Raw genomic sequence first — 24,322 nt, forward strand, 5'->3', positions numbered from 1 at the left:
CTTTTTTTTGCAAAAAAGAACATTATTAATTTCTACCACACAACTCACCTTCCACTTCTGATGCAGGTTAAAATTATCATTAGGGAGATAACCAACAGGGTAATAATTTGAATAGTTACTGTCAGATGGGAGTAAATGACACACACAAAAAAGAAAAAGCTAGCCCAGGCAAAGGCAAGGCACACAAACGCACAAGCTGAGTGTCTTTGAAGGCTGTTGGGTTACCGAGGGTTTGAGATGCTGGGCATAAGTGACTTGCAAATTATAAATTTTGTATACAGCACCGTGATAATACTGGAGCATTGTTTTTGAACTTATGCTTATAAATATCTCAAGGGTAGGTTTCAAGAGGATGGGACTAGACTATTTTCAGTGGTGCCCAATGACAGGATGAGGGGCAATGGGCACAGACTGAAGCACAGGAGGTTCCATCTGAATATGAAGAGAAACTTCCTTACTCTGGGGGTGCCAGAGCCCTGGATCAGGTTGCCCAGAGAGGCTGTGGAGTCTCCTTCTCTGGAGACATTTAAACCCACCTGGACACATTCCTGTGTGATCTGCCCTGGTGAACCTGCTTTAGCAGGTGGGTTGGACAAGATGATCTTCAGAGGTCCCTTCCAACCCTAACCATGCTCTGATTCCGTGATTCTGTGAATTGGAGGAGGGATGTGTTGAGCCATCAGGGACAGCATATAGAGCAAATCCAAACTCCTCAGAGAAACACAATGTCTGTCCTCAGTCTTTGGATAGCAAAACTCCTCATCATGGCTTTTCTCCAGAGTCTTTCAGTCCAAGCAGATTAGATTGCTGCCCACTGTGGCACAGCTGTAGTCTTCAAGGGTTGAAATTTGCTTTCACTTTACAAAGGTGACATTTCAGGCACTATTGCCTACAGGTGTTTTTTCAGGTCCGCTGTTGGACACAGATCTGCAGGTTGGCAATGAGGCTACTCCTTGTTCACTGGGCTGCATTGACTTGTCTGGCTGAGGTTAAGCCTCTGATGAACGTGGCTTAATCAGATCTGCAGTGCTGAGGGATGAGTAGCAGCTGGGAAAGACACAAACCATCGCCTATGAGCTAGATTTGGAAAGGGACTTCTTCTCAATCCTGAGATTATTTTGGTCCTGTCCTAGTGGCTGCTACTGAGCTTTGTCTTAGGTTGGTGCAAAAGTAATCACGGGTTTTGCGTTGTTGAAATTTACCATATGATATTGGAATACATTCTTAAAGAAATGTGGTTGTGTTATACATTATTTTAATGTGTTTTTCTCACTTTATGTCTGTTTTGTTTTGTTTTGTTTTTTGATTTTTTGTTACTGACTTATTACTTGCTGTTTATTTTATATTTATGGAAATGATGTTAAACAAAAAACAAAGTCAAGTGATTTTCTTTTTTGATTTCAAAATGGGTTGTAAAGCAGTGAAGACAACTTGAAACCTTAACGACGTATTTGACCCAGGAACTGCTAATGAATGTAGAGTGCAGTGGTGGTTCAAGAAGTTTCACAAAAGAGATGAGAGCCTTGAAGATGAGGAGCATAGTGATCGGCCATCGGGAGTTGACAACCACCGAGAGCAGACATATGGTGTGAATTTTGGGGTAGTCCCATGAAGGGACAAGAGTTGGACTTGATGATCCTTGTGGCTCCCTTCTAACTCAGGACAATCTATGAACTACTCATTTCTGTCACAGACAAATCCTCTCATAATCAGATTTAATAGGTAAATATGTTTGTATATAGCCTACAAAATAGGAAGGAGTTTCCTGATCTCTTGATTTGAAGTGAAAAGAGAGATTTTTAACTTATTGGGACTTGTAAACAGGAGTTCATTACTCTTACATTCTTCCGTAGAGAGATCGGCACCCTAGAAGCAGAACACAAGAGAGGGATTATAGAAAGCAGTGGTGGTCTTGTTTGTTTTTGTTTTGGTTTTGTGGTTTCTTTTTCTTCCCCCAAGAACAGAGGTCATCTTAGAAATCTATAAAATAAGAGATAAAATTCTCAGTATAATCATCTTAGTTATTCCCACTACCCTTAAGGACTAGCCAGGTTAAACCTTTAATTTCCCATACAATTTGATTCATTTTTCTAAAGTACTAGTCTGGTCCTTAGTTATAAATAATATATTTTTTAAAAGAATTATGGTTTCACAAGTGAATTCAGAAACTTATAATAAACCCAGCATAATGGTACTTAAAAAACTGTTAATAAATACCATTTTTTTTTTTTAAATGGTCAAATATTATTCTACCTTATTTGGCTAATCTATCACTTCTTATGATCACCACATTAAGAAATCCCACTGAGCATGTGTTAATTTGCTAGTTTTATTGAACAAACACTTGGCCACCAGATTTGAAGTGAGATTATTTTCCCTTAGCTTGGCTGACAAGAAGTGAAGCGTCTACTCGAGACTCATTGCCCAGACTCTCAGCTGCCAGCGGGCAAGGCAGATGTAACCAGAAGGTGATTTCTGCCATTGGAAGTCAAGGATCTCAGACGAATGGGCTGAATTAAGAACATTTGAAGCAGGAACTAAGCACACTAAGAAGTGTGGTATAATAGAATAATTTAAGAAATTATCAACTAGAAAATCTGATAGGCCTATTCCCTCCTTTCTGCCCCCAGAACAGAGTCTGTTATAAATAGGCTGGGATTGACACAAGCTTTCTATGTGATTCTTAGAAGTTTTCAGCAAGGAGAATTCATGGTTTCCTTTGGTAATAAACTTCTTTCTTTTCTAGTCTTACCATTCAAAAACTGCTTTGAAAATCTATTGTGTGAAATTGGCTAAAGAAAGTTTTTTGAGGAAGTCATTTGCATGAAGTCTAAAATGGATTAGAAAATTATTTAATTACTAAAATAATGCACTTTTCATATCCAAGCTCAATATATGTATGTATTCGTTGTCTTTTCAGTCTTTTCCATTGAAATGTGGCAAAATTGAGCAATGTAAAAATGTAGCCTTGCTCATTTTTAACTGTATACAGCTTGGCACTTCAGCTACAGTTTAGATCTAGTAATTAATTAGAAATACTTTCCAAATCTATACTATGGGATATCAAGTTTCTGCCTTCAGATAAGAAATCTGGGGTAAAATTCTTTCCAGCTCCTGGGACAACTCAATCATGAAAGCACTTGCATTTGAGCTAGACTTTTTCTTGTAGATAGCTTAAATCCTGCTTTTCAAGTCACCTTTAGGAAACAGTATCTTTAATGTATTTAAAATGTTAGATTAGGATTAGAGAAACTATCAGATACAGGTCAATAAGACAGATAAGCTACATCCCTTCAATCATATATCTTCCATAAAACAGATAAACTAATGTCTGTTTTAAGTGAATATTAACAGCAATCAATATGGAAGGATACAAAGAAAGTGAACACAGAAGACTTCTGCATGGAATCCTCATGTGGAACAAGACTTTTTTTTCAGATATATCTTCCTTTGTGAGAATTTTGTCTAACCGAACAAAACATAGTTATGCCCAGTTGATGTTTTAGAACAAACCCGTTATTTGAAATAAATCTGGACAACAGGAAATAAAGTAAGGAAACAACAACAAAATTTCTCAAAATTCAGATTGGCTTTGGATGTAGATAATTTACAGAATGAACTATTTTGGGAAAAAAAAAAAAAGGAAATGGAAAATACATCCCTTTACTTTCAACTAATAGTGAAAGACACAAAGCAACACAGAGTCCAAATTATAATAAATATGTCAAATATAATGGCAATCTGGAGATATTTGTTTCTAACTCATGGATAAAAATGGTTTTAAGAGCTCAGCTTCAGTTTACATTGGTTAATGACTTCAGCCATAACTATGTCTGACTAAAACAGGCTATACAATTGAAGTTTTTAATGCATGCCTTTCTTATTTGCTACAGGTATTTGCTGGGAAAAGGTGTTTCTCTAAACTAACTATAGTGACGACAATGTGGGACTGCAGCCATGGATTCTTTAAAAAAGTGTCAGCCCTAAATTCTTTCCATATGTAAGCATTATAACCTTCCCATACACTTGGAGTAGGAGTGTACCGAAGACTCATTGTAAAGGGCACAGAAAGAATGTTGGTCTTGTATCAGTGACCACCTGGTAAAAAATATCTTGAACTTACTGAGACTGAAAAGCATGTAAAAATGTAGAAGAAAACAGGAAAATCTGATTTGCAAGTCAGTGAGTCCTGCACAGACTCAACCTGTTGGACTGGTTGCAGGAAGGAAAAGAGAAACACTTGGAGCAGTGAGAGAAGTATAAAGATAATATCAATTTAAAATCACAGTGTCCCAGCATGAAGAATCATTTGGAAATGATATTGCTGATTAATTGCAGTTTGACTCATAATAATTACTGAACTAACTGCATTTGCCCACAGCCAACCATGTTTGTGGAGCAGCTCCTCATGTTTTTTTGTGATAGCACAGAGGTTGATACTCTGAAATGGGAACTACTTGATAAAAGATGAATCTAACCTACATAACCAGAGGGCATATTACATACCCATTCATGGTATATTTTGACTGAGAGGGCTCTCCACACATGCAGCTGAAGCTGAGGCATTCCACAGCTTGACATGCAGGAATCAGAGGGCTAGATGGAAAAAAATGCAAGAGAGATTATTTAATCATATGAACAAGACCCTGAGAAAAAGTACTCTAAAGGAAGGTGTAGATTTCTGGCTTCTGCATCTTGTAATGTCATTCCCTTTTAGAGAGACTTGATCTGATAAAAAATGTACACACAGTCCAGGAAGGAGAACCTGGAACACTCTGTTATTTAATGAACTGCAGAAAAATAATTGGTAAGGAAAAAAATGTTTCCTGGCTGAAACTGATACACGTCTTTTACAGGTTTCTGATATTGGAAAGTATCCAGTTATTCACACTAGTATCAACGATATCTACGCACATGTGCTTACATTAGTGCTTTTCCATGGTCAAGGCGGGGAAAGGCAAATACATACATTTCTCCATAAATCAATGTATAGACTCTTTTGAAAGAAGTAATGAGATATAGTTTTGTATAACTAAATGAGACTACCTAAAACGGAGGTTTCTGCATCTGAGCTAGTAATCCCAACACAGAGAAGGAGATCTTCCAGGTTAGTGGAGACCTAAGTCTAAATGCAGCAGCCTATATGGAAGCACTTGGCACCATTTCATATAAAGCAAGATGTTCAAGACAATGCTGCAGTGCTGAAGATGTTACAAAGGACATACTGAAAACCCACACCCTTCCCAGTTGTACCTGGAGGACTGGCAGGACACTTTGAGTCATCTCAGCAGGTTCTGGACACCCAACTGTATTAAATGCTTAGATGAGTCAATGAGGGGTGTCTTGGGAGACACTTGTCTCATGTTAAGACATCTACATTGCAGCAGGCTTATTGTGTCTCAGGTTCTGTTGTCTTTGTTGACCTAGCTCCACCAAGTAGAGGAACCCAGAGTAATTTTTTAGAAAAGCTAACTTTGTAGATTCAGGTGAATCTCCAAATGAAAACCACATGAGATCTGTAGCACTCAAGGCATCCCTGTTTTTTAAGTGTGTATGTCTGTACCTTTTATTTCATGGCTTACAATACTGTTGTTGTAATTCAATGTACCCACTGTAGTCTTTTAAATCACTATTTCAATTTACTAAATTGTATTTATCTATAGTGTAGCTGCCTTCATCTAAAATTAGTTCTCTTTACAGCCACTGGAGAAAAACAGTCACTTCTGAGATGGGATGTGCATTGCCTTGAATGCCTCACCCCAAAACAGACCACACATACCTGGTATTAAACACATTTATTTTTGTCAACTAACAATAAAAGTGATTTGGAGCAATTAGTATACATAACAGATATTTCAGTCCAGGAGAACTGAATCTTACCTCCAACTCTTCAGCAATGGAGGGTAACAAAATGTGAGTAGCTGTTACTTATGAGCAAGTTTAGTTTGGACCAGTCATCCCAAAATGAATCTATAGAGAGAAGAAAAGGGTGCAAAACTGAACTTGCAGCAGCCAGAAATTATTTTAGAACCATAGTAAAAAAATACTCCCTGCCTTCTGTTTTCCTTGTGTGACCGATGTCCCATAAATCATGTTTATACTAGTAAATTTATCTTGTTCAGAACAATTATCTTCAGAGATGTGGGCCTGATGGTTTTGTTTCACCTACTGTTCCAAATTTAGGTACATTTAGTAACCATGTCTCATTTAAGTTTCCAACTTTGACTCGTGTTCTTACATTCTTCAGTATCCTATTGGTATCAAAAATGGATCATGAATGGACATGTCTATTAAGTTTGCCTGGTAGATATTGAGACATGGTAGAACCTTAATAAAAAACACAATGAGCAGGAATTTCTGAGGAGAAGGGGAAAGAAATGAGATGTAAAAAGATAGCCATGCAAAAGGAAGATATAGGTGTACTCTGAGCTGTGCAATGGGGCATCACAGGCCATTGAAGGGCACAGTGACTGTTGAATTCACACTCATCTGTAGTTCTGCTCTGTAGAGAACACCTGGCAGTGAGCTGCTTAGCTGGTTAGAGCTAAATTCTGCTCTCTTGTATCTATTGACCACACAATCAGCAGCTAAACATGCAATTTGGCAATCAGCTCCTAAAGCAGCAGACAGGTTTTTCTCCTCACGTCCACTGCTGGCAATAAGTCACCATGAAAAGTTCCTGGCTATACGACCTGCAGGTGCAAAAAGAAATAGGTACAAGCTCTCTTTTCCAGTCCTCAGCTCTTAACAGCTTAATACCCTTGGCTAGTGTTTTGCTTACACTTAGGATTTTGGGGATGGGAATCCTGTCCCTTGCTGTATCAGTACAGTTGCAGAGCACCAGGAGAGACTGGTTTTGTGGTAACGCCTGTGGATGTGGATTTGCTGAGGCTGCAGCTGTGTGCAGAGAGGAAATGAGTAGGGTAAGGAACAGGGCTAGCAACTCATAAAACCCAAAGTATAAGGGCAGAAGTGTATGATCAGCATTATGAGAACAGTGCAGCAATAGCCTAGGGCCATCCGTTGCAGGTTGAAGCTCTTCCAAGTTCGATTTCTTATCCATCCAGCTCAAACCAAGAAGTCAAAGGTTCTTGCCAGACAAAGAGCAAAATTGTGGTCTAGAGAGGGGGAACACATCAGCTGGAGTCAACCTAGAGCTGGAAAAAAAAATCTCTGATGTTGGAAGCAGCAGATCTTTGATGTCCTGCCTCTGACATCAAAGGTGGAGATATTGAGAGTATGCCACTTTTTAATGTCAGCTTGGACTGTGAAGTCAGCTAGGCTGACATTCACTGATGCTTAGAGAGTAGAGCCTACAGAGAGGGGGTAGATAGTGGTGTTGACAAGATGCACATTTAATCTTCACAAGGCATAACAAGCTTTCTGTCAACCTAGAAAATTTATGAACTACATACTAGTCTCTTCTGAGGAAAAGGAATACCTTATCTGGGTGGTCTAACCTAAAGGAAATTCTGCTCTAGTGTGTGACTGGATGTTTTGAATCTGTGTGTTTTTAGTCCTGTGAAGAATTGCAAGAAAAGAATTTCTGAAAAAGGGGCAAGATGACTTTGCACTCAGAGAGAGCAGAACTGTAGTTTGACTGAGGACATAGTGACAATCCAGTTTCTCAGAGTAGAAAGATTCCAGTCAGTCCACAGCTGTGAACAAATGTTTTACGGGTTTTGGCCCAGAATGTTCATTTCTAGAAATAGGAGAGGGTTTATTTTCTATTTTCATTTGGAAAACTGTGAGCTATATGAAGAGCACTGTTTTAGTTACCCTGAAACTATTGAGAGTTTGGGTCACATTAGTCAATAAGTTTTGTCTGGAAGTAATTTTTTACGGCTGGATACACACTGTTCCTTTCTCCTGCTGGAAAAAGATTAAAGTACCCAAGCAGGCTACGTGAAATGTGGCTTAATTCCCCCCATTTTAATAGAGAAGACACAGCAGCTCTTTAGAGAGCTCCCTAAAAGGTGTTAGTGCATTATTTTGAGGAGGCTGTTCTCCTCTCTTGATATAAAGTCTGCAGCCTCGTGTTTCAGACACTCCCTTAGGAAGCAGTGTAGGTGTTTTCCAGCGTTGCTTTAGAATAAGCAAACCCTGCACAGATACAGGTGACCAGAGTGACTGTGGATACCATGTAGGTCTTTCCTGGCCTCTTTCTTCTAGTGCTGAAGGTTATGGATCTCTCACAAACCATCTGCCAGCCCCACACAGAGGCACTATAGGTACTGAGTAATCTAATATGTCATTAGACACTTGTGTTTGAGCATCTTAAACACTTCCAGAAGTCATTGGGAAGAGGAACGAGAAGGGACAAAGAGGGTATGTTCAACCCTCATGTCACTCGTAATCCCTGATGATACGAGGATTAGGGCACTCCTCCAGGAGGGACATGTTCTTCAGCATGCCCAGAGAGGGGAGGGATCCATTCAATTTTCCTTCACAACAAGTGAAGTATTTCATTCATGTAGCTACTAACTGTGACGGAGATGAAGATCCAAGGACTACTTGCACTTTTCTTTGTCTCCGATTTTCCCATAAGTGACCGAAATTAAGCACCTTGTTCCCAACTGGATGAAGCATTGGAGAAAGTGGGAGAGAAATGTTTTATTTATTTATTTATTTCAAATGAAGTTCCACCTCTAGGTTCCTGGTTGGGCTGCAGGAAAAGAGCACAGGAAAAGGTAAAATTGTTTTAATCATCTTTACAGGATCAAACACTTCATTTCCAAATTCTGGGCCTTAATTTTGAATTTGTCTCTCTTAAAGACACTCTTCAATAGACATTTACCTGTTTTACTTAGTTTTTACAGTCACAATTTGACACTGCAATTGCAAGGTTAGGGTATTGCCTGATAACAGGTTCTCATGTTCTTTTTCAATAATGCTTCAGATTCATGTTTCTCTTTGAGAATATTTTGTTCTAGTACAACCCTGGACAGTTTTCAATTCATCTGTGGTGAGAGAGGTTTGAGAATAGGATTGATTTAAACATTTGTATAGGTCTTGTAGGAGAAAGGAACAGTTTGTATCCAGATCTGAAAAATAGCTACCAGACAATTATTTTAATCACTTTGTCAAAGAAGCATCTCATAATCTTGGGGAAAAAATGTACTGGGTACAAAATATAGAGAACATATTTTACTGCTTTTTGGGACCGCTCAAGAGCAGTTATGGGAGTCCCAAATGGGGAATTTTCAGGCTTCTTGTTTAAAGTGCAATTAAAGTTCTAAAACTGCCATTTAAAACATTTGGGTGAAAACTTAAATAGTTGGTTGTAGCTTTCTGCTACAGAAGCTTGTTGTTTTTTTACCTTTTTCTTATTTGTCATTTTTCAAGGGTTGTTGCTTTATGGAGGAGAAATATTGATTTATGGATCATTTCTATTTTGAAAGATGAACTACAGTGTAGGGGCCACCCAGAACTCTGTCTTTGATTATTATTATTATATTGCATGTTGCATTTTATCCTGACCATCTAATCATGTTGGTCTGGCTACTCCTTCTCCTTCCCTGAACAAAATCACCTTGAGAAACTGAAGAAAGTCTTGACATATTGTATGGGCCAAATACATCCTCACTAAAATTCCCATTGTCTGATATAAAGTGCTGCTCTAGATAGAGAAATGATGCTACTGGGATTATCATAGAAAAAGCCCTGAAAATTTCAGATGTCTGCAAGAAAGAAGCCACTTTTTGCTTCCTGCAGCCATGTAATATTTTAAGTTTTCACGTAAATTACTTAGCCCAACATAAAGTTGAAGTTGCACGTCACTGTTCTAAAAAACTCTGCCAGGAATTTCCAGAAAATGCAACATAGTTGTTATATACTGAGTCATCTGTGCACTAATATTTACATAATGATATATTATAGATTTATTTGGAATATCAGTACCTTAACTTAGGACTTACTAATGAATGAAATAATTAACTTACAGGTCTTGCTAATAGGATGGTGGTTAATACATGTCAGAGAAAAACTTGCCTTTTTTGATGTCTTATCCACAATTTTTTCAACATTTTGTTCTGTCTTGCCACCCTCCAATTCACATTCATATACCTTGTTATTCTCATATACCTTGTTATTCTGTTGTCTTATCTTTTACTAACCCAGATAACATTTCCAATTTATGAGGCCTTCTTTTTGAATTCTAGTCCCATAACCTGCGTAATGTGGAACCTCAACCAGCTTGATGCCAGTAAAATTTTTGAGAATTGAACACCTTGTTCAACTGTGCAAGTAAATAATAAAAAATAGTGATGGCCTCACACAACATGGGAGCCCTCAGACCTGATACCAATCCTTCCTATCAAAGTGAGATGTGAATTGAAACTTTCCTGAGTTTCATCTAAGTGTGTTCTCCCTTCATGGAGATTTAATCTAAACCACTTTTTCTTTATGTGTCATGACACATAAGTCAATATCAAAAGTCTTATTAAAGTCAAAATATGTCTTGTCTTTTGCTTTCAGTTTACTCATTTTGCCAGTTATCAATGTTACAGCTGAGGGATGATGCTGCCCCTTTGGATCAGACATTTGAGATGTAATTTAGACAACTCATTGTGTTTATTGTTTAGTAAACAGACTTTGAGGTAATAAGCAAAGTGGCCAACTATCTTGGTCAGTAATCTAAAAAAAATCCAAATAATCTATAATACAAGTAACAAAAGGACAAGCTACTGATATTAGTTGACAGTTATGTAGCTATGCAGATGTTTATGTACAACTATGAAAACGTAATTTTAGCTCTTAAATCTAATTGAAGATCTAGACACAGTATTACAAGCCTATAAATACTGCAACACAACACTATCCCCCTACCACCCTGCCAGATGTTGACCTGATGTAAAGTATAATGGGTTGTCCAATAGGAGACCCTCAAGTGTCCTGCTGGCCTTAGGTCCACAGGTCGCCATCAGTGATGTCTGTATGTGTCCATTCTCTTGCTGCCAGAAGATTTGCTTACTATTGTTCTTTAATTTTATTCCTTATTTTCCATTTTTCTGAGTTTGAGTCCACCTTTTCTCTGCCTTTACACCCCATTTTCTCGGCTTAAGCAATTCTCAGATATGGAGTCATTCCCTAATGACATTTTCCTCTTTGCTCCTAGTTTTGCTTCTAGTATCCAAAACCTGATATTTCTGATAACGCTCCCGAGGCAATCTTGTCCTTACATGGTGTTACTGATATGGTAGGTGTGGATGCCATTGCAACCCAAAGCACACCTGTCATTTTCCAGTTTTACTGGTTGTATTTATTTTACCATATCCAGTCACTCAACATAATTATTCTCCTTTAATATTGATTCTTCTGCCTAGCTCCAGTCGAACACAAGCAGGTTCTTATGTGTCAGTAGCCTGCACACCAGAACAGCAAGTAACTTGCTTCACATTTCTGCTCGTGTACGTAAAGTGAAACGTAAAAGTTCCCTTATAAGGACTTAGCTACTGTGAGACCTCTTCATCTTGCAGGCTTGCTTGATGGAAATTTGAAATATTAGATGTCTTTTGTTCTCAATGAAGCCTTTATGGACTCATGCATTGCTTTTTCAATAATTTGATCCAGAATTCTTCCCTGGATGAAACCAAGTCAACATGGTCCAAAGGTACAATGATTGAAAAGATCCTTTTGTTCCCTTTTTAGACAAAAGTACCACATTCAGCTCTAAATTACTTCTTCTGTGAGGTGATTGCCTTCATGAAGATGGTTGTTCATGGTTCAAAGATTTGTTCAATTAGCTCCTTAAGTATCGGTGGTGAATTTCATCAGTCTCAAATGCACCTGTGCCATCTCATTGCTATCTTTAATCTTGCAGATAGATTCATCCTGTCTTGTATTGTAGTGAAGATGATTTGCATGGAGATTTATTGCATTGACCCTGTGCGTGACTAGGTGGTTAAATTCACTGCCTGGGGCATCCGCATATGTGTGTAGCCTTAGGAGAGAAATAGGAAAAAGCTTTTACATTGTGACATTCTCATATGACAGATCTACAGATTATAGTCTCCTGGACTTTTGTCTTGCTTGTCCTTTGCTCTATGGAAAGCAAACACTTTGGGTCAGTGAAGTACCACTCCCACACAACCAGGGAGTGTTTACCAGGAAACTTTGTGTTTGCCAAAGTAATTTTTCTTGCCAAAGTAATTTTTCTTTCATATTTCTTGTTGTACAACCAGGGCATTTTTCATCTGCTCCAAGAATACTTTTACTGCCAAGCAACAAATCACAAGCTCTGTTCAGCTTATCAAATAAACAAGTTAATGTATATTTACTTTAAAAGAATGTCGTCATCTGAAAGCCTGGGTTTAAGAGCAAATTACAACTCCTTCCCTTGATTTTCTTTCCTAAACCTGCATTTTCTTTCTTTGTCCCTGACTTCTCTGTGAAAGACCTGAGCAAACACAGGGAAAACCATGAACAGTGACAACGACATTGGTCAAATATGTGGGCCAGGATGAGGGTCATGTAGTTTGGAAGGAAGTCCAGTGGATGCCTCCGGCTTCCTAGTTCTTCATTTGGTCTCATGTTACAATCTCTCTCTTGAGTCCGTTTGCTCTGGCATCTTTAGTCAGGCACAAACTGTTCAAGTAAGAGATACAAAATATAAAGCAATTATTTATTGATTTATATGATTTTTATCATATGCAAAGGTGGCTACGGTCTGACAAGCTTTGAGGCTAATGGGCTCACGACCGTGCAGAATCTTTGCTGGCAGAGTAGTCACCAAGGGGACTGTTTGGCCTCCTCAGCTCCTAGAAGTGGTGCTGAGATATCAATTTCCACCATTTCTGTAGACAACTGTGGCCCTGATGACTTGCCCTAAAACCTACTGATTCCCAACTAGCTCCTGACCTGCCTCCCTGGCTTTTTTCTCCCTTTTTTCTTTTAGGACTTGATACATTTCCATGTTGATGTTTTCCTCTTGAACTGTTGAGCTACTAACAACCCTACCAGAACCATCCTGCCTCTCTATTTTTAATTTTCTGTCTTTCTACAGACTTTTCCTCTGCTCTTTCCTAATGGTAGGAGTCAAAGGTATAGTAGGAGTCAAGGCTATGTACTTTGGCCATGGACACCAGGAATGCAGTCAGCCGAACCCTGGCATTGGGATTAAAGAACAGCAGGATCAGACTTATTGTCAGTGTAAAATTCAAAGCTCGAACTATTTACACATATATTTGTATATGTACCTTTCTATTGCAAGTCTGCAATGGTGGTGACATCCAGTGGCAATAATTTTTATAGGTGAATGAAGCTTTTTAGACTGGTTTGCTCTTGCTGGCACCTCCATGTTTGCAGCAGGAACAGTTCATTGGTTGAGGGTGAGGATGCTCAGCTGTCAAATCTGTGCATCAATTCAGACACGTAAAGACAGTTAAGCCAGCTGAAGTTTCTTGTGAAGTGGAGGAGGAGGCTAATTCAGTAAACTTGTATAGTCCAAATATTTTTTAAGGTGTCCCTTTTGTCTTGTCCTTGTTCAAATCAAAGGGACAAATGACACAGGGTATTCACATCACGTGTACCTGACACACCCAGTGAGCCATCCCAGACTCCATCTGCATGGAGAGGCTTCTTTGCAGGGCACCATAGGGCAGCAGATCAGAGATCCTTCCCTGACCCATCCCATGGAGGACCCTGTTCAAAGTGCAGAAAGCTGTGGCATAAGCTTCAGCTCCATGTGATGGATCCTTCAAAATGTCTCAGGGGACCACTTCCAGCCTAAGTAGAGATTTGGCACCGACCATAATTTGTAGCATAGGTGAGATGTTACCTTTGGCAGTTGGCACAGAGAAGCACTTTGTTCACACAGCTTCATCTCCAGCCCACAGGAATGACCAAACATGGGGAATGAAACCCAGGTCAGACTTTTTAGCACAGAAAAAACAGAGGCCACCAAGAGCAGTGTAGAGTATTGCTGCTAATAAGCAGTTCCAGACAGTAATTCTCCCATGAGCATGGTGTCCTGTTGCCCTCTAATGGAGAGCAGCCACCCATATCTCAAAGAAAAGGCCCTGGTGAGACCTTATTGAGGGCTTTCAGTAGTTAAAAGAGCTTATAAGAAAGATGGGGACAAACTTTTTAGATATGATAGGACAAGGGGTGATGGTTTTAAACTAAAGGAGGGGAGATTCAGGCCAGACATGAAGAAGAATTTTTTTACAATGAGGTTGGTGAAACACTGTCCCAGGTTGTCCAGAGAGGTGGTGGATGCCCCACCCCTGGAGACATCCCAGGCCAGGCTGGACGGGGCTTTGAGCAACCTGAGAGGGTGAAGATGTCCCTGCTCATGGCAGGGGTGGCACTGGATGAGCTTTGAAGGTCCCTTCCAACCCAAACTATTCTATGATTCTGTGACTATGATTTTGTGATCCCTTTTCCGAGCAGAGTGGAATGGCCATAGACACATTTTGCACACCCACCAATTTTCTGTTTATCTTGTTAAGATGAGTTTAGTAGAAGTGCTCAGGGTGTGTCATCTGATTGCAATTTCAAATCTACACACATTGACATGCAGACAGAAAGGCTTTATACCTACACAGGTGTATTAATACAGACCTGCTCCCCCTAGGGACAGCTGTATGACTGTTGGACAGTTTCGTGTCAGTGCAACTGAACTAACAGTCTTGGCTTGTGCTGCTTCATTTTTTCATGGAGTAATGACAGTATTTCTAGGAGTCCCTGCAAATGGGTCATTTTATTTTGAAGTATTTTTTCCTTAGAGAAGATGCTTTTAATTTTTCTTTTAAGGCTTATAAACCACTGCTGAACAATGAAAAGTAACTTACAATTAAACGATAAACTTGGAAAAAACTTTGAAACTTCAAATGCAGAATCCACAGATGTAAAGAATTCCACACAGCTGTTTACCTAAATTGACTTTTCCTATATTAAATTTAGTCTCTGATGAATTGGCTCTGGGAGCCAATCGCACCCCCTACCCCTTCACAGGAAATTGGTCTTTCAGAGTAAACGACAAAATAACAAAATCAAACTTTAAACACAGTATTATATTTTAAATAAAAACAATACAGATCCAGTCATTCGTATGTTGCAATATGATGAACTGTATGATATTTTCTTTCTCAGTCATTATCCATGTAACCTTAAAGACATATGAGGAAAGAATTAACTTTTAAGATTCTGTTCCTTTAGAGATAAAAGTACAAAAATTTTGTGGGGGAATGAAAATCGCAACCATAAAACAGGCTCAGTGAAAGAAAAGAGAGTCCTAACACAAGGTATTTATTTCATTAATTGATCATTAACTTTTTTTTTTCCTCTGTGGATGTTTACTGCATATCATTAGCACTACATGGTGTTTGCCGATAATATAGAGTTATCTTATCCTATACAAACAGTGATTGTTTTGTAGCTGGGCTATGTTTCTTATGAAAAACCTTGACTCATTTCTTTCTTCTGAATTTTCTTATATTTAATTTCTTGTTCTATTATCCTCTGTAAACATAAATCCGCACTGAACATGCGCTGCCTGCAGTTGTTTTTTATACTTTCTTGTCTGCTATTTGTAATAGCAAGCCTATTTATTGTCACAGAACCATAGAATCATGGAATCATAGCATCCACCACCTCTCTGGGCAACTCTGGGCCAGTGCTTCACCACACTCATTGTAAAAAATTTCTTCCTCATGTCTGGTCTGAATCTCCCCTCCTTTAGTTTAAAATCCTTACCCCTTGTCCTATTGTAGCAGGCCCTGCTAAAAGTCTGTCCCCACCTTTCTTATAGGCCCCTCTTAAGTACTTAACGTCAGTCTTTCTTCCAGACGCTACACTAAGCTTCAGGTTTGCATTTAACTAACACAATCATTTCAGGTGGCCTCTGGGCTTTGATATAGTGTTTAGTGTCATTAAACAGACAAAGAGTGTCCCCTGTTCAAAAACCACCAGTAGGCGAGACTCTTCTACCCTGACATAGAGGTTTGTAAATTATGTATTTAGGTCTAAACACCCCTTATGACAATAGACATGCTTGCACAGGATGTTCACCGAAGTCCAAAACATGGAGACTTTACACCACTACCTACAAGATTAGTTTTTGTGGTATATTGACAGTAAAGGATGCTCTTTTGGTAGTCCCCAGCTCTCCCATACCCATTGATAAAGTTTAGTCATCTAAAACATAGCTCCATATGGTACAATCCCACCAAGATTATACATTCAACATAAAATGTGTTAACACTTGGTAACAGTTAAGCAGATAGTATTTTGAAGTTTCAGGAGATGGAGCATCAATTTCTAGTACACCAAGATGAGCTGTGTCTGAAGGTTTTTTTAAAGTAGGAAAGAAGGTGAAATCTAAACCAACTGTTTTTTTAAGAATTAAAAAATCCTCCAGGTTGTCTAACCACAGACAATGTTTCAGTAAACTCTTTTATTTCCAGGTGAAAACATACAGTGAGATAACTAAGAACTGATCTGGGACCTGCAGTTTCCTTCAGTTTACCAGCACAAATTGCATGTATCTACAGCTGAAGAAAAGGAAATTTTTAGTGACACTGAATTTTCAGCTTCAGATATACGGTTTTCCACCAGAGGGCACTCCTATATTTTTGATGAACGCAAGTTTATGGACAGCATCAGCGGGTTTGCATAGCGTGGTGTGTACAGTACAATTCTATTTGTGACATGGCAAGCAAAAAAATGCAGGATCTGATTCACCTCGTCTCACATCTGTCAACACTTTGCATCATCTGGCACCCACCACTGTCAACTGATCATGCACAGCAAGGCTTCGGCATGCCAAATGTGTCACGTTTATGCACATAAAATAAACAATCAGTTAATACACACAGTGTCTGCTATGGCAAGGATGTGGCCCGGTTTAACCTGTGATTGAGGGGATCTGTGTCTTCCTCCTGAGGAGGAAGGAGGCCACTTGTGTCATCCAGGGTTGCTACCAGATTTCATCATTTTCTATGGAATATTCCAACCCCATGAATTATATCTTAGTTTGTGGAAATACACGTTGTTATAAAAATTAAATCACTTTGAGAGTTGATGCTGCTTGGGTTGTTTTTGTAGCTTTGATGCTTGAGAATGTATATCAATATACAATAAAACTCTAAATATATCAGATCTGTAGAGACTGAAGAACCTCTTCATTTAGCTGGACTCTCTCCCTATTGAGAGTCATGTGTTACAAAGCTTTTAAAGTCCTTTTTATCTTTTTAATCCATTTTAAGAAAGATTTTATGGTAGTTAAGGTAACATCCTTAGATGAAGAAAATCCTTGTAGTTTGGTTTTACGTGACAGAAGGGAAAGTGTAGCTTTTCCACATGAGGTAGCCATAGCTTTTTGAAGAACAATGCTACAAAAAATTAGAAGTTTGTTTTATCTACCCATACAGATGAGACTAAACCACAATTCTTAAGAGGCTCTGTCAAGCCTGAATTACTTCCTAAGGATTTATTAAAGATAGTCTCATTCTTTAGTTACTGAAGTAATTGGCAAAGGCAGTTTAAGGAGGAAATAAAGTCTTCTGGTAATTTTGCCAAAATATAGATGAACAGAGTCAGCAGAGACTGGAAGTATAATACACCAAATGATTTACATGTTCTGGGACCATGTTAAAAATGTCAGATTCTGACAGCAACTCCTAAACTAAACAAGTGAATACTTTTCACTTCCTGTAAAGCCAGTGAGAAGGAACAGCTTGAAATCAGACTGTCACACTTGTCTCATCTCTGCACCAAAGAAGCATCTATGTTAACCTGAACCCAGTTGGGACAACAAGGGAGAGCCAGACTGAGCTTACAGATGTAAGCATGCTTTTTTTTTTTTTAATACAGTTTTTTCCTCTCAGTTTTTTTTTTTTTTTGTTTTTTTTTTTTTTTTTTTTTTTTTCTATAGACACTGTTTGCATGTTTTTCTGTCATAACTTTTCCCAGTTGTTTATAGCTCTGGAAGAGGTGCTTACAACACCACCAGCCTTTACTGGACCTACAGATGTTTAGTGGTTGTGACCCGCCGGTCTCGTCGAAAGCTGAGAAAATGACAGAGAGAAGCTGGGAAGCTTTTAGTTACAAACACACTTTATTACAATATAACTTCCTTGGCTACATCATTCTGTGATGACGTCTCTCCACCCTGCTACCTCCTGTGCTCCAGCTAATGAGTCAACCACTGTCTGCTCTAGGCCAAACCTGTAGTCCATAATGTAATCAAAGGGACATCAAGAGTATAAGGTCTCCTATGGATTTGTAACATTGCTTCAGGAGGAGATGGATTCAGGATTTGAATATGGGGAATCTCTAGCTTGTTCATCTAATGGAACCAGTCACTTCACTTCTCTAGAGTGTTTTGTAACTACGTATCTTAATGTGTTGCTTAAACTTCTTCTTTGAACCCACTGCAGAAAATCTCTCCATGTTTAACCATCTGCCAACATCTCCACTATTCAGTCTCTGGATTTTCAGCCAGAACCCTTATGCTCTGCAGACCCCCCACCTCCCAACACTACCCCAGCCAAGCCTGCTGTCATAAAAGTTAGGCTCACTATAACTAGCTTCCACACAGTCTCTTGAGCTTTCAGATGATGATGGAGATCTGTCCCTGCAAGAGTGTGATCTGGACTGCTGGGACAGAATTCATCTTAACAAGCTCCATGAGCTAGGTCTCTTCTTCAGAGCAACTTTCCTTATGCTGCCTTTAGAGGTAATGGAGGCACTTCAGGGCTGTACTTCATCTTCTCTTGTTACAGCAAGTGTCTGAGGTAGGCTTGGTAAGCAGCTAAGTTAAATGACTGCCTTGTCTGTGCCAAGACCTTAAAACAAAATACCATATGGCTCAAGTCATCAACTATTCTACATCTCTTTGAAGACAAGGTTGAGGAAACCAGCTGTTTCAGGAAGAGATGTAAGAGGGAGCTCTAAGGATAAAAATGCTATCTCTACAGTACAATTTGTCTAGGATAACCTTTTGGGCCCTGAGGTCAACTGGTTTGGCTCTGGTCAGGACAGCTGGACTCTAGAACTACTATGACCTCTTCCAAACTACTGTAATGAAGGACCTTTGGCTTTATTAATCTCTCAGCCATATCAAGGCATATTTGGAGGGTAATGCTAGTTGGACTAAGCCAAAATAGTGTCAGGGACTAAGATTATAAAGGTACAGAAAAATATATGTCAGTGCTCAAGCCTGCATACTGCTCTCTGTAGCCTATCGATATAGATAAACATGGGAAAAAGAATAGATTGAAAGGGTCTGGAGGAAGATCTAGAAAAGATCTAAAGTTAAGATTATATCCAGGTCACATAATGGAGACAGAATTTACTCTTTTCATTGCAGAATGCCATCGGTGACTGACTAACAGTGTGTGTGGATCCTCTAAAATTCACAGGGAATGTGTTAGACAGCAACAGATGCATATAAGGAAGATCTATCTGAGATAGTTCATGTTTATTGGAATCAGAAACACAAAGTCACCAGGAGGAAAAGCTACTCACAGTTGATTTATCTTCTTATTAGTGTGTTACCTCTGGAGCATGTTTCACAGTGTGTCTGCATGGTCTGCAGGAGTGATTAAAATATGCTTCTCTGTGAGAAGCAATGCAAAATTGCATCTCTACTTCTTCAGCTGCCTAGCTAATCACAACTACCTTCAGAGCTCTGGTGTGTACATGTCACCCATTCCTGCCCTAGATCTGAGGTCTGTTTTTAGTGTGAAGAGCAGTCATTGATGTGTTTTCCAGCTGCAGAGTCACACTACGTCTGTTCATGAAAATGGACAATACTACACATGTTATATTTACTCCATACATGTGGAATATCCAGTCTTACTGCACAACTGTTATTTTTGGAAGATGCCTCTTGCTTCCTCAGAATTGAGCTCACACACTTGTTCACCTGCATGGTGCACTTATGTGACACACTTGCTGGAAGCAGTGGCATGAAAAATATTTGCTCTTCATCTGAGTACAATACATATCATAGAGTCATGGAATGGTTTGGATTGGAAGACACCTTTAAAGATTATCTAGTTCTTACCTTCCTACGATGGCCAGGAACATCATGAGAGATAGCAAAGTTTTTATGGCTGTTGTGGTTTAGCACCAGTAGGGAGCTAAGCCCCATGCATCCACTCACTAACTCCCCCTCGATGGGATTGGGGGGAGACTGAGAAGGGTAAAAACATGAAAACTCATGGGTTGAAATAAAGAGACTTGAACAGGTAAAGCAAAAGCTGCACGTGTGAACAAAACAAAACAAGGAATTAGTTCACTACTTCCCATCAGCAGGCAGGTGTTTAGCCATCTCAAGGAAAGCAGGGCTCCATCACACCTAACAGTTACTTGGGAAGACACTCCAGACCTTCCTCCATTCCTTCTTCTTTCCCACAACTTTTATTGCTGAGCTTAACATCATGTGGTGTGAGATATCCCTTTGGTTTGCTGGGGTCAGCTGTCCCAGCTGTGTCCCCTTTGAGCTTCTTGTGCACCCCCAGCATACTCACTGGTGGGGCAGCGTGAGAAGCAGCGAAGATCTTGACATTATGTCAGCACTGCTCACCAACAGCGAAAACACCAGTGTGTTATCAACACTGTTTTGGTCACAAATCGAAACCAGCATCATAGGAGCTGCCATGAAGAAAACTAAATCTATCCCAGTTAAAACCAATATAATAGCGAACAACTTCACTGATTACAAAGATGAAGACTCATAGAAATTGCTTTGAGCTGCTTAAAACTATCCCTTCATTTTTCTGTAGATCCTGTTGAGTACTCGTCAGTCCTGACATAATGTCTCTAAGAAACGATTTTGAGTTTCCTGTGAATTGTTCCACAGAATTACAAAGTTCTCTCCTGTCTCTACGTTAAAGGCTGTCAGCATGATGGAATTGGCTGTAGATGGCTAAAGTAATTCAAGATGAATTTCACCTCCCTGTATTGATGTTCCTGATGTTTTAACAGGCAAGCTCATTTGCTTTGGCTGACCCAGGAGCTGTGTGTAACCTCTTGACCGGTCTTTTCCATGCCTAACCTGTGCAATCTTGTTTCTTATTCACTGGTAATGGATGGACTGGCTGCCAGTATTATGCCTCATTAGGTGATGGGTTAACTTTAATGGCCTGTTATTTGTTGTGAGATTCTTAAATGGAGCAAAAACTTAAAATTGCGTATCACTTCCTGGTAGGACGAACCTCCTCCTACCACCTGCTCACGGCAAAACAGGTCTGATGATGCAGTTCATAAAGGCAACAAAGACAGCTTGGGCTCAAGGGAGATTCTTTATGCAGAAGATGAGATCAGGCTCAGACATCAAGCTGCTTGGGGCAATGTATTATTAAATGCTATCTACTGATATGTTACTTTTGTAGAAACTGATTAATGACATCCTGTTTTATTATTCCTTATCTTTTATCTTCACCTTCCAGATGTAGCTGGCAGTACACAGCACTAACCAAAGACACGTGGCACTCATTAGATGGCGGCTGCTCCTCACAAGTGCCATCAGGCATGCGATTCCTATTCACAATTTTGCTAACAATGCTGGTTAACATGTTGCTGTGTTGCTGCTCAAGCAACCTAAACAACATGGTCTTGTCAGTCTTGAACTAACTTATCTTTTACTGATCATTTTCTTTGACACAATCCTCTGATAAGCTGAGAGATAAATACATGACAGACTCTGCAATGTATCCCCCGGGCACTAAAATCTTAGCAGTAACATTGTAGAGGGGTTTCATCTAACGAGTGCTTCTTTTGACCTGTTTTCCATTTTGTTAGTGTGTGGCCACTGCAGATCTTAAGGCACATTTAAACTAGAAACAAATTATTGTATAGCCATTTCCCACACCTCAGGAAATTTTCTGTCTTTGTGTGAATGTGGGTGTTTAATACTAGCAACTCAGGACTTAAGATCCTGTTTTTTATTAGCTTTGATGCTGTGATTATAGGAGAGGAGCGAAGCCCTCTAAGAGAAAACTAACTAGAGGTGTAGTTTTCTGCTGTGTGAGTGTGCTCATTTATCTTGGCAAAGGTCAATCAGGAACTGGGACACTTTCAATTGAAGGCAACTATAACTATCTTAGTTACTGCTTATAGCATCTAGATGTGGATTTGGTGGGGAAGGAGAAGAAGGGGTGGATTAAGGAAATGAAGCTCCTTGTTAGTGCTGGCCAGCCCAATGGTACTGGTGTCTGTTGTGTAACTGCACAGTCTCTCCTTCACCCTGAGACTGTGCCTGGTCCTGAGGGCAAACAAGACCTCTTGCAAAGGCTATGAAACCCATGCAGGTCAGGAGATAAATAGCAGAGCAGCTACACTCCATGGAGCTGTGAAGGCTGCTGGTATTACCTGAGCTACAGCCAGGATAAAATCAGTTCCAAAAATATCATAGAATCATAGAATCATTTTGATTGGAAGAGACTCTTGAGATCATCGAGTCCAACCATAACCCAACTCTAGCACCAAACCATGTCCCTAAGAACCTTACCTACGCAAATACTAAGAGCCACAGAGACTTCAGTCATTAAATTAACAACAACAAGGGTACGATGCAGAGATTATAGCTTCTTTCTGGAGAGCATGTCATGGAAAGGGGATACTGTGAGGCAAAAAGAAAGCAGGGAGAGAAGGAACTGAGCCACAGTGTCACAGCAGGCAAAAGCATAGGATTCCACACACTTTGCCAGTGCTTTATCTGTCTCCCACTCATAAACCTAAGTGGGTGACTAGTTCAGTTAAAGATCACAGTACTAGGACACAAACAGTGTTTTCACTGGCATATCATCATGAGGAATATGGTTCTGTTTATTTATTTCAGTGGTGCACAGGAAGCCTGATAATGGTGCTGAACTAAATTGCAGTAATATGTTCACTTCCTTTTTAGATCAGGACAATTTGTTTACTTCTCTGCACACTTGCAATGGTTTGATGAATTATAAAGAATGAAAAACTTGAAAGAAAACATGTGGTAGATGAACTGGGTTTCAAACCATACTTAACATTACAGATTACCAGGCACTGCAAGTCCATTCCTCTGCATGTCCTCACCTTAGCTGACCTCAAAAGGGAAGAAGACTGATTTAATGAAGTGAAAATGAGTAAGATGCAGCTTTTTAAAAGTGTTATCTCTTTTATATGATTTTCCAAGTCAGAAGGGTAGGACCTTCAGTCACACCATACACCTTACTAGTCTAAGCTGGGCAAGGGGTTCAAATTTCTACTAGTCAGTCTCAGAAGAAAAGTTTCCCAAAGTCAGCCTCCTGGGAAGGAGCTAACAGAAAAGCTTGCATTTCATACCTTTTTGGACAAAAGCCTCACCAAAAAAAATAACACTGGGAAATTAAACCTTTCAAAGTGCATGTTTGCTTGATTTCAACAGCAGAGAGTGAGGGATTACACTTTTTTAGCTCCTGCACTTACACGTTTGTGCTCCTTAGTACATGACTAAGAGACATTTAGTGTCTTTTCCTGATCTTCCGTCCACATAGTCACTTGGTTAAGAAGGAACCATAACTTTTGTTCTACTTCTAGCCTGTGCAGTTCTGATGAAATCCTGAAAAACCTTGAGAAAGACCAGGGTAGAGCAGAGAGGAAAAAAAAAAACCCTTGACTGTATTATTTTTTGAAAGTCATGATTTTAAAATAAACCTGTATGTTTATGAACTATGGCTCATGATTTTTGGTGTTGTAAAGCAGTCACAGAAGGCCTCATCAATGGAATTAATGATTGATAGCCAGAACGTACCATGGTTGACACAAAAAGGTCTTCGGCACAAACCATAAATATAAAAAAGTCAAAAAGGCAGAGGGCCCAAAAATTAACATAAAAAAAGTCTAAGTCCTAAGAGTGTAGGAATCTGAACCCGGTTATGGCAGGATAAGCTAGAGCTGGCAGTGAATAGCTGCCCACTATGGCTCCTCGAGTGTCAGCTCTCTCTCCACATTCCCAGTGAAAAAAAAGAGGTAATAGGTCTCCTTTTCATCGTGGGCTTTGTTACCTCCTGTTTGTTACAGGATAAGAGCACAAATATGGCAATTATTGTAGAATACTTGATGTTGCAAGACTTCTGCAACAGGCTTCCCTACCTTTATTTGCTCAGGTCTTTATTCATATTGAGAAGCACCTTTTTGTGTGACTATTTGATATCATAAGAAATGGCTCTCAAAAAACTAGAGGTTGAGTAGGGAAAGAGATCCTCTCCATTAAAAGTTGTCAACCGTCTTCCAGAACTGATGCATCTAAGCATTTATGTTTAATATAAATATATTAAATATAAATATATTTAGAATTTATAATTTAATATACATATAAATAGAAGATACTTGCAGCCTCCCAGTTGTAACTAAAAGA

At 39.3% G+C, this 24,322-nt stretch overlaps 1 protein-coding gene across 1 annotated transcript in view; it reads right to left on the reverse strand.

The window, feature by feature from the left end:
• Positions 1-24,322, reverse strand: part of LOC309438077 (uncharacterized protein) — a gene marked incomplete at its 3' end in the record, with an annotated part of 52,175 nt that overhangs the window by 11,807 nt on the left and 16,046 nt on the right. Inside the window, exons 7-9 of the mRNA XM_082048984.1 lie at positions 21,426-21,549; positions 20,012-20,140; positions 1,836-1,866 (exon numbers count right to left, since the gene is read on the reverse strand). Coding sequence (XP_081905110.1) covers positions 1,836-1,866; positions 20,012-20,140; positions 21,426-21,549 — 284 coding nt within the window. The remainder of the gene's footprint in view (positions 1-1,835; positions 1,867-20,011; positions 20,141-21,425; positions 21,550-24,322) is intronic.

The sequence above is a fragment of the Streptopelia decaocto genome (assembly GCF_964273445.1).
Source record: "Streptopelia decaocto genome assembly, chromosome: 3".
Classification (NCBI taxonomy): Eukaryota; Metazoa; Chordata; class Aves; order Columbiformes; family Columbidae; genus Streptopelia; species Streptopelia decaocto.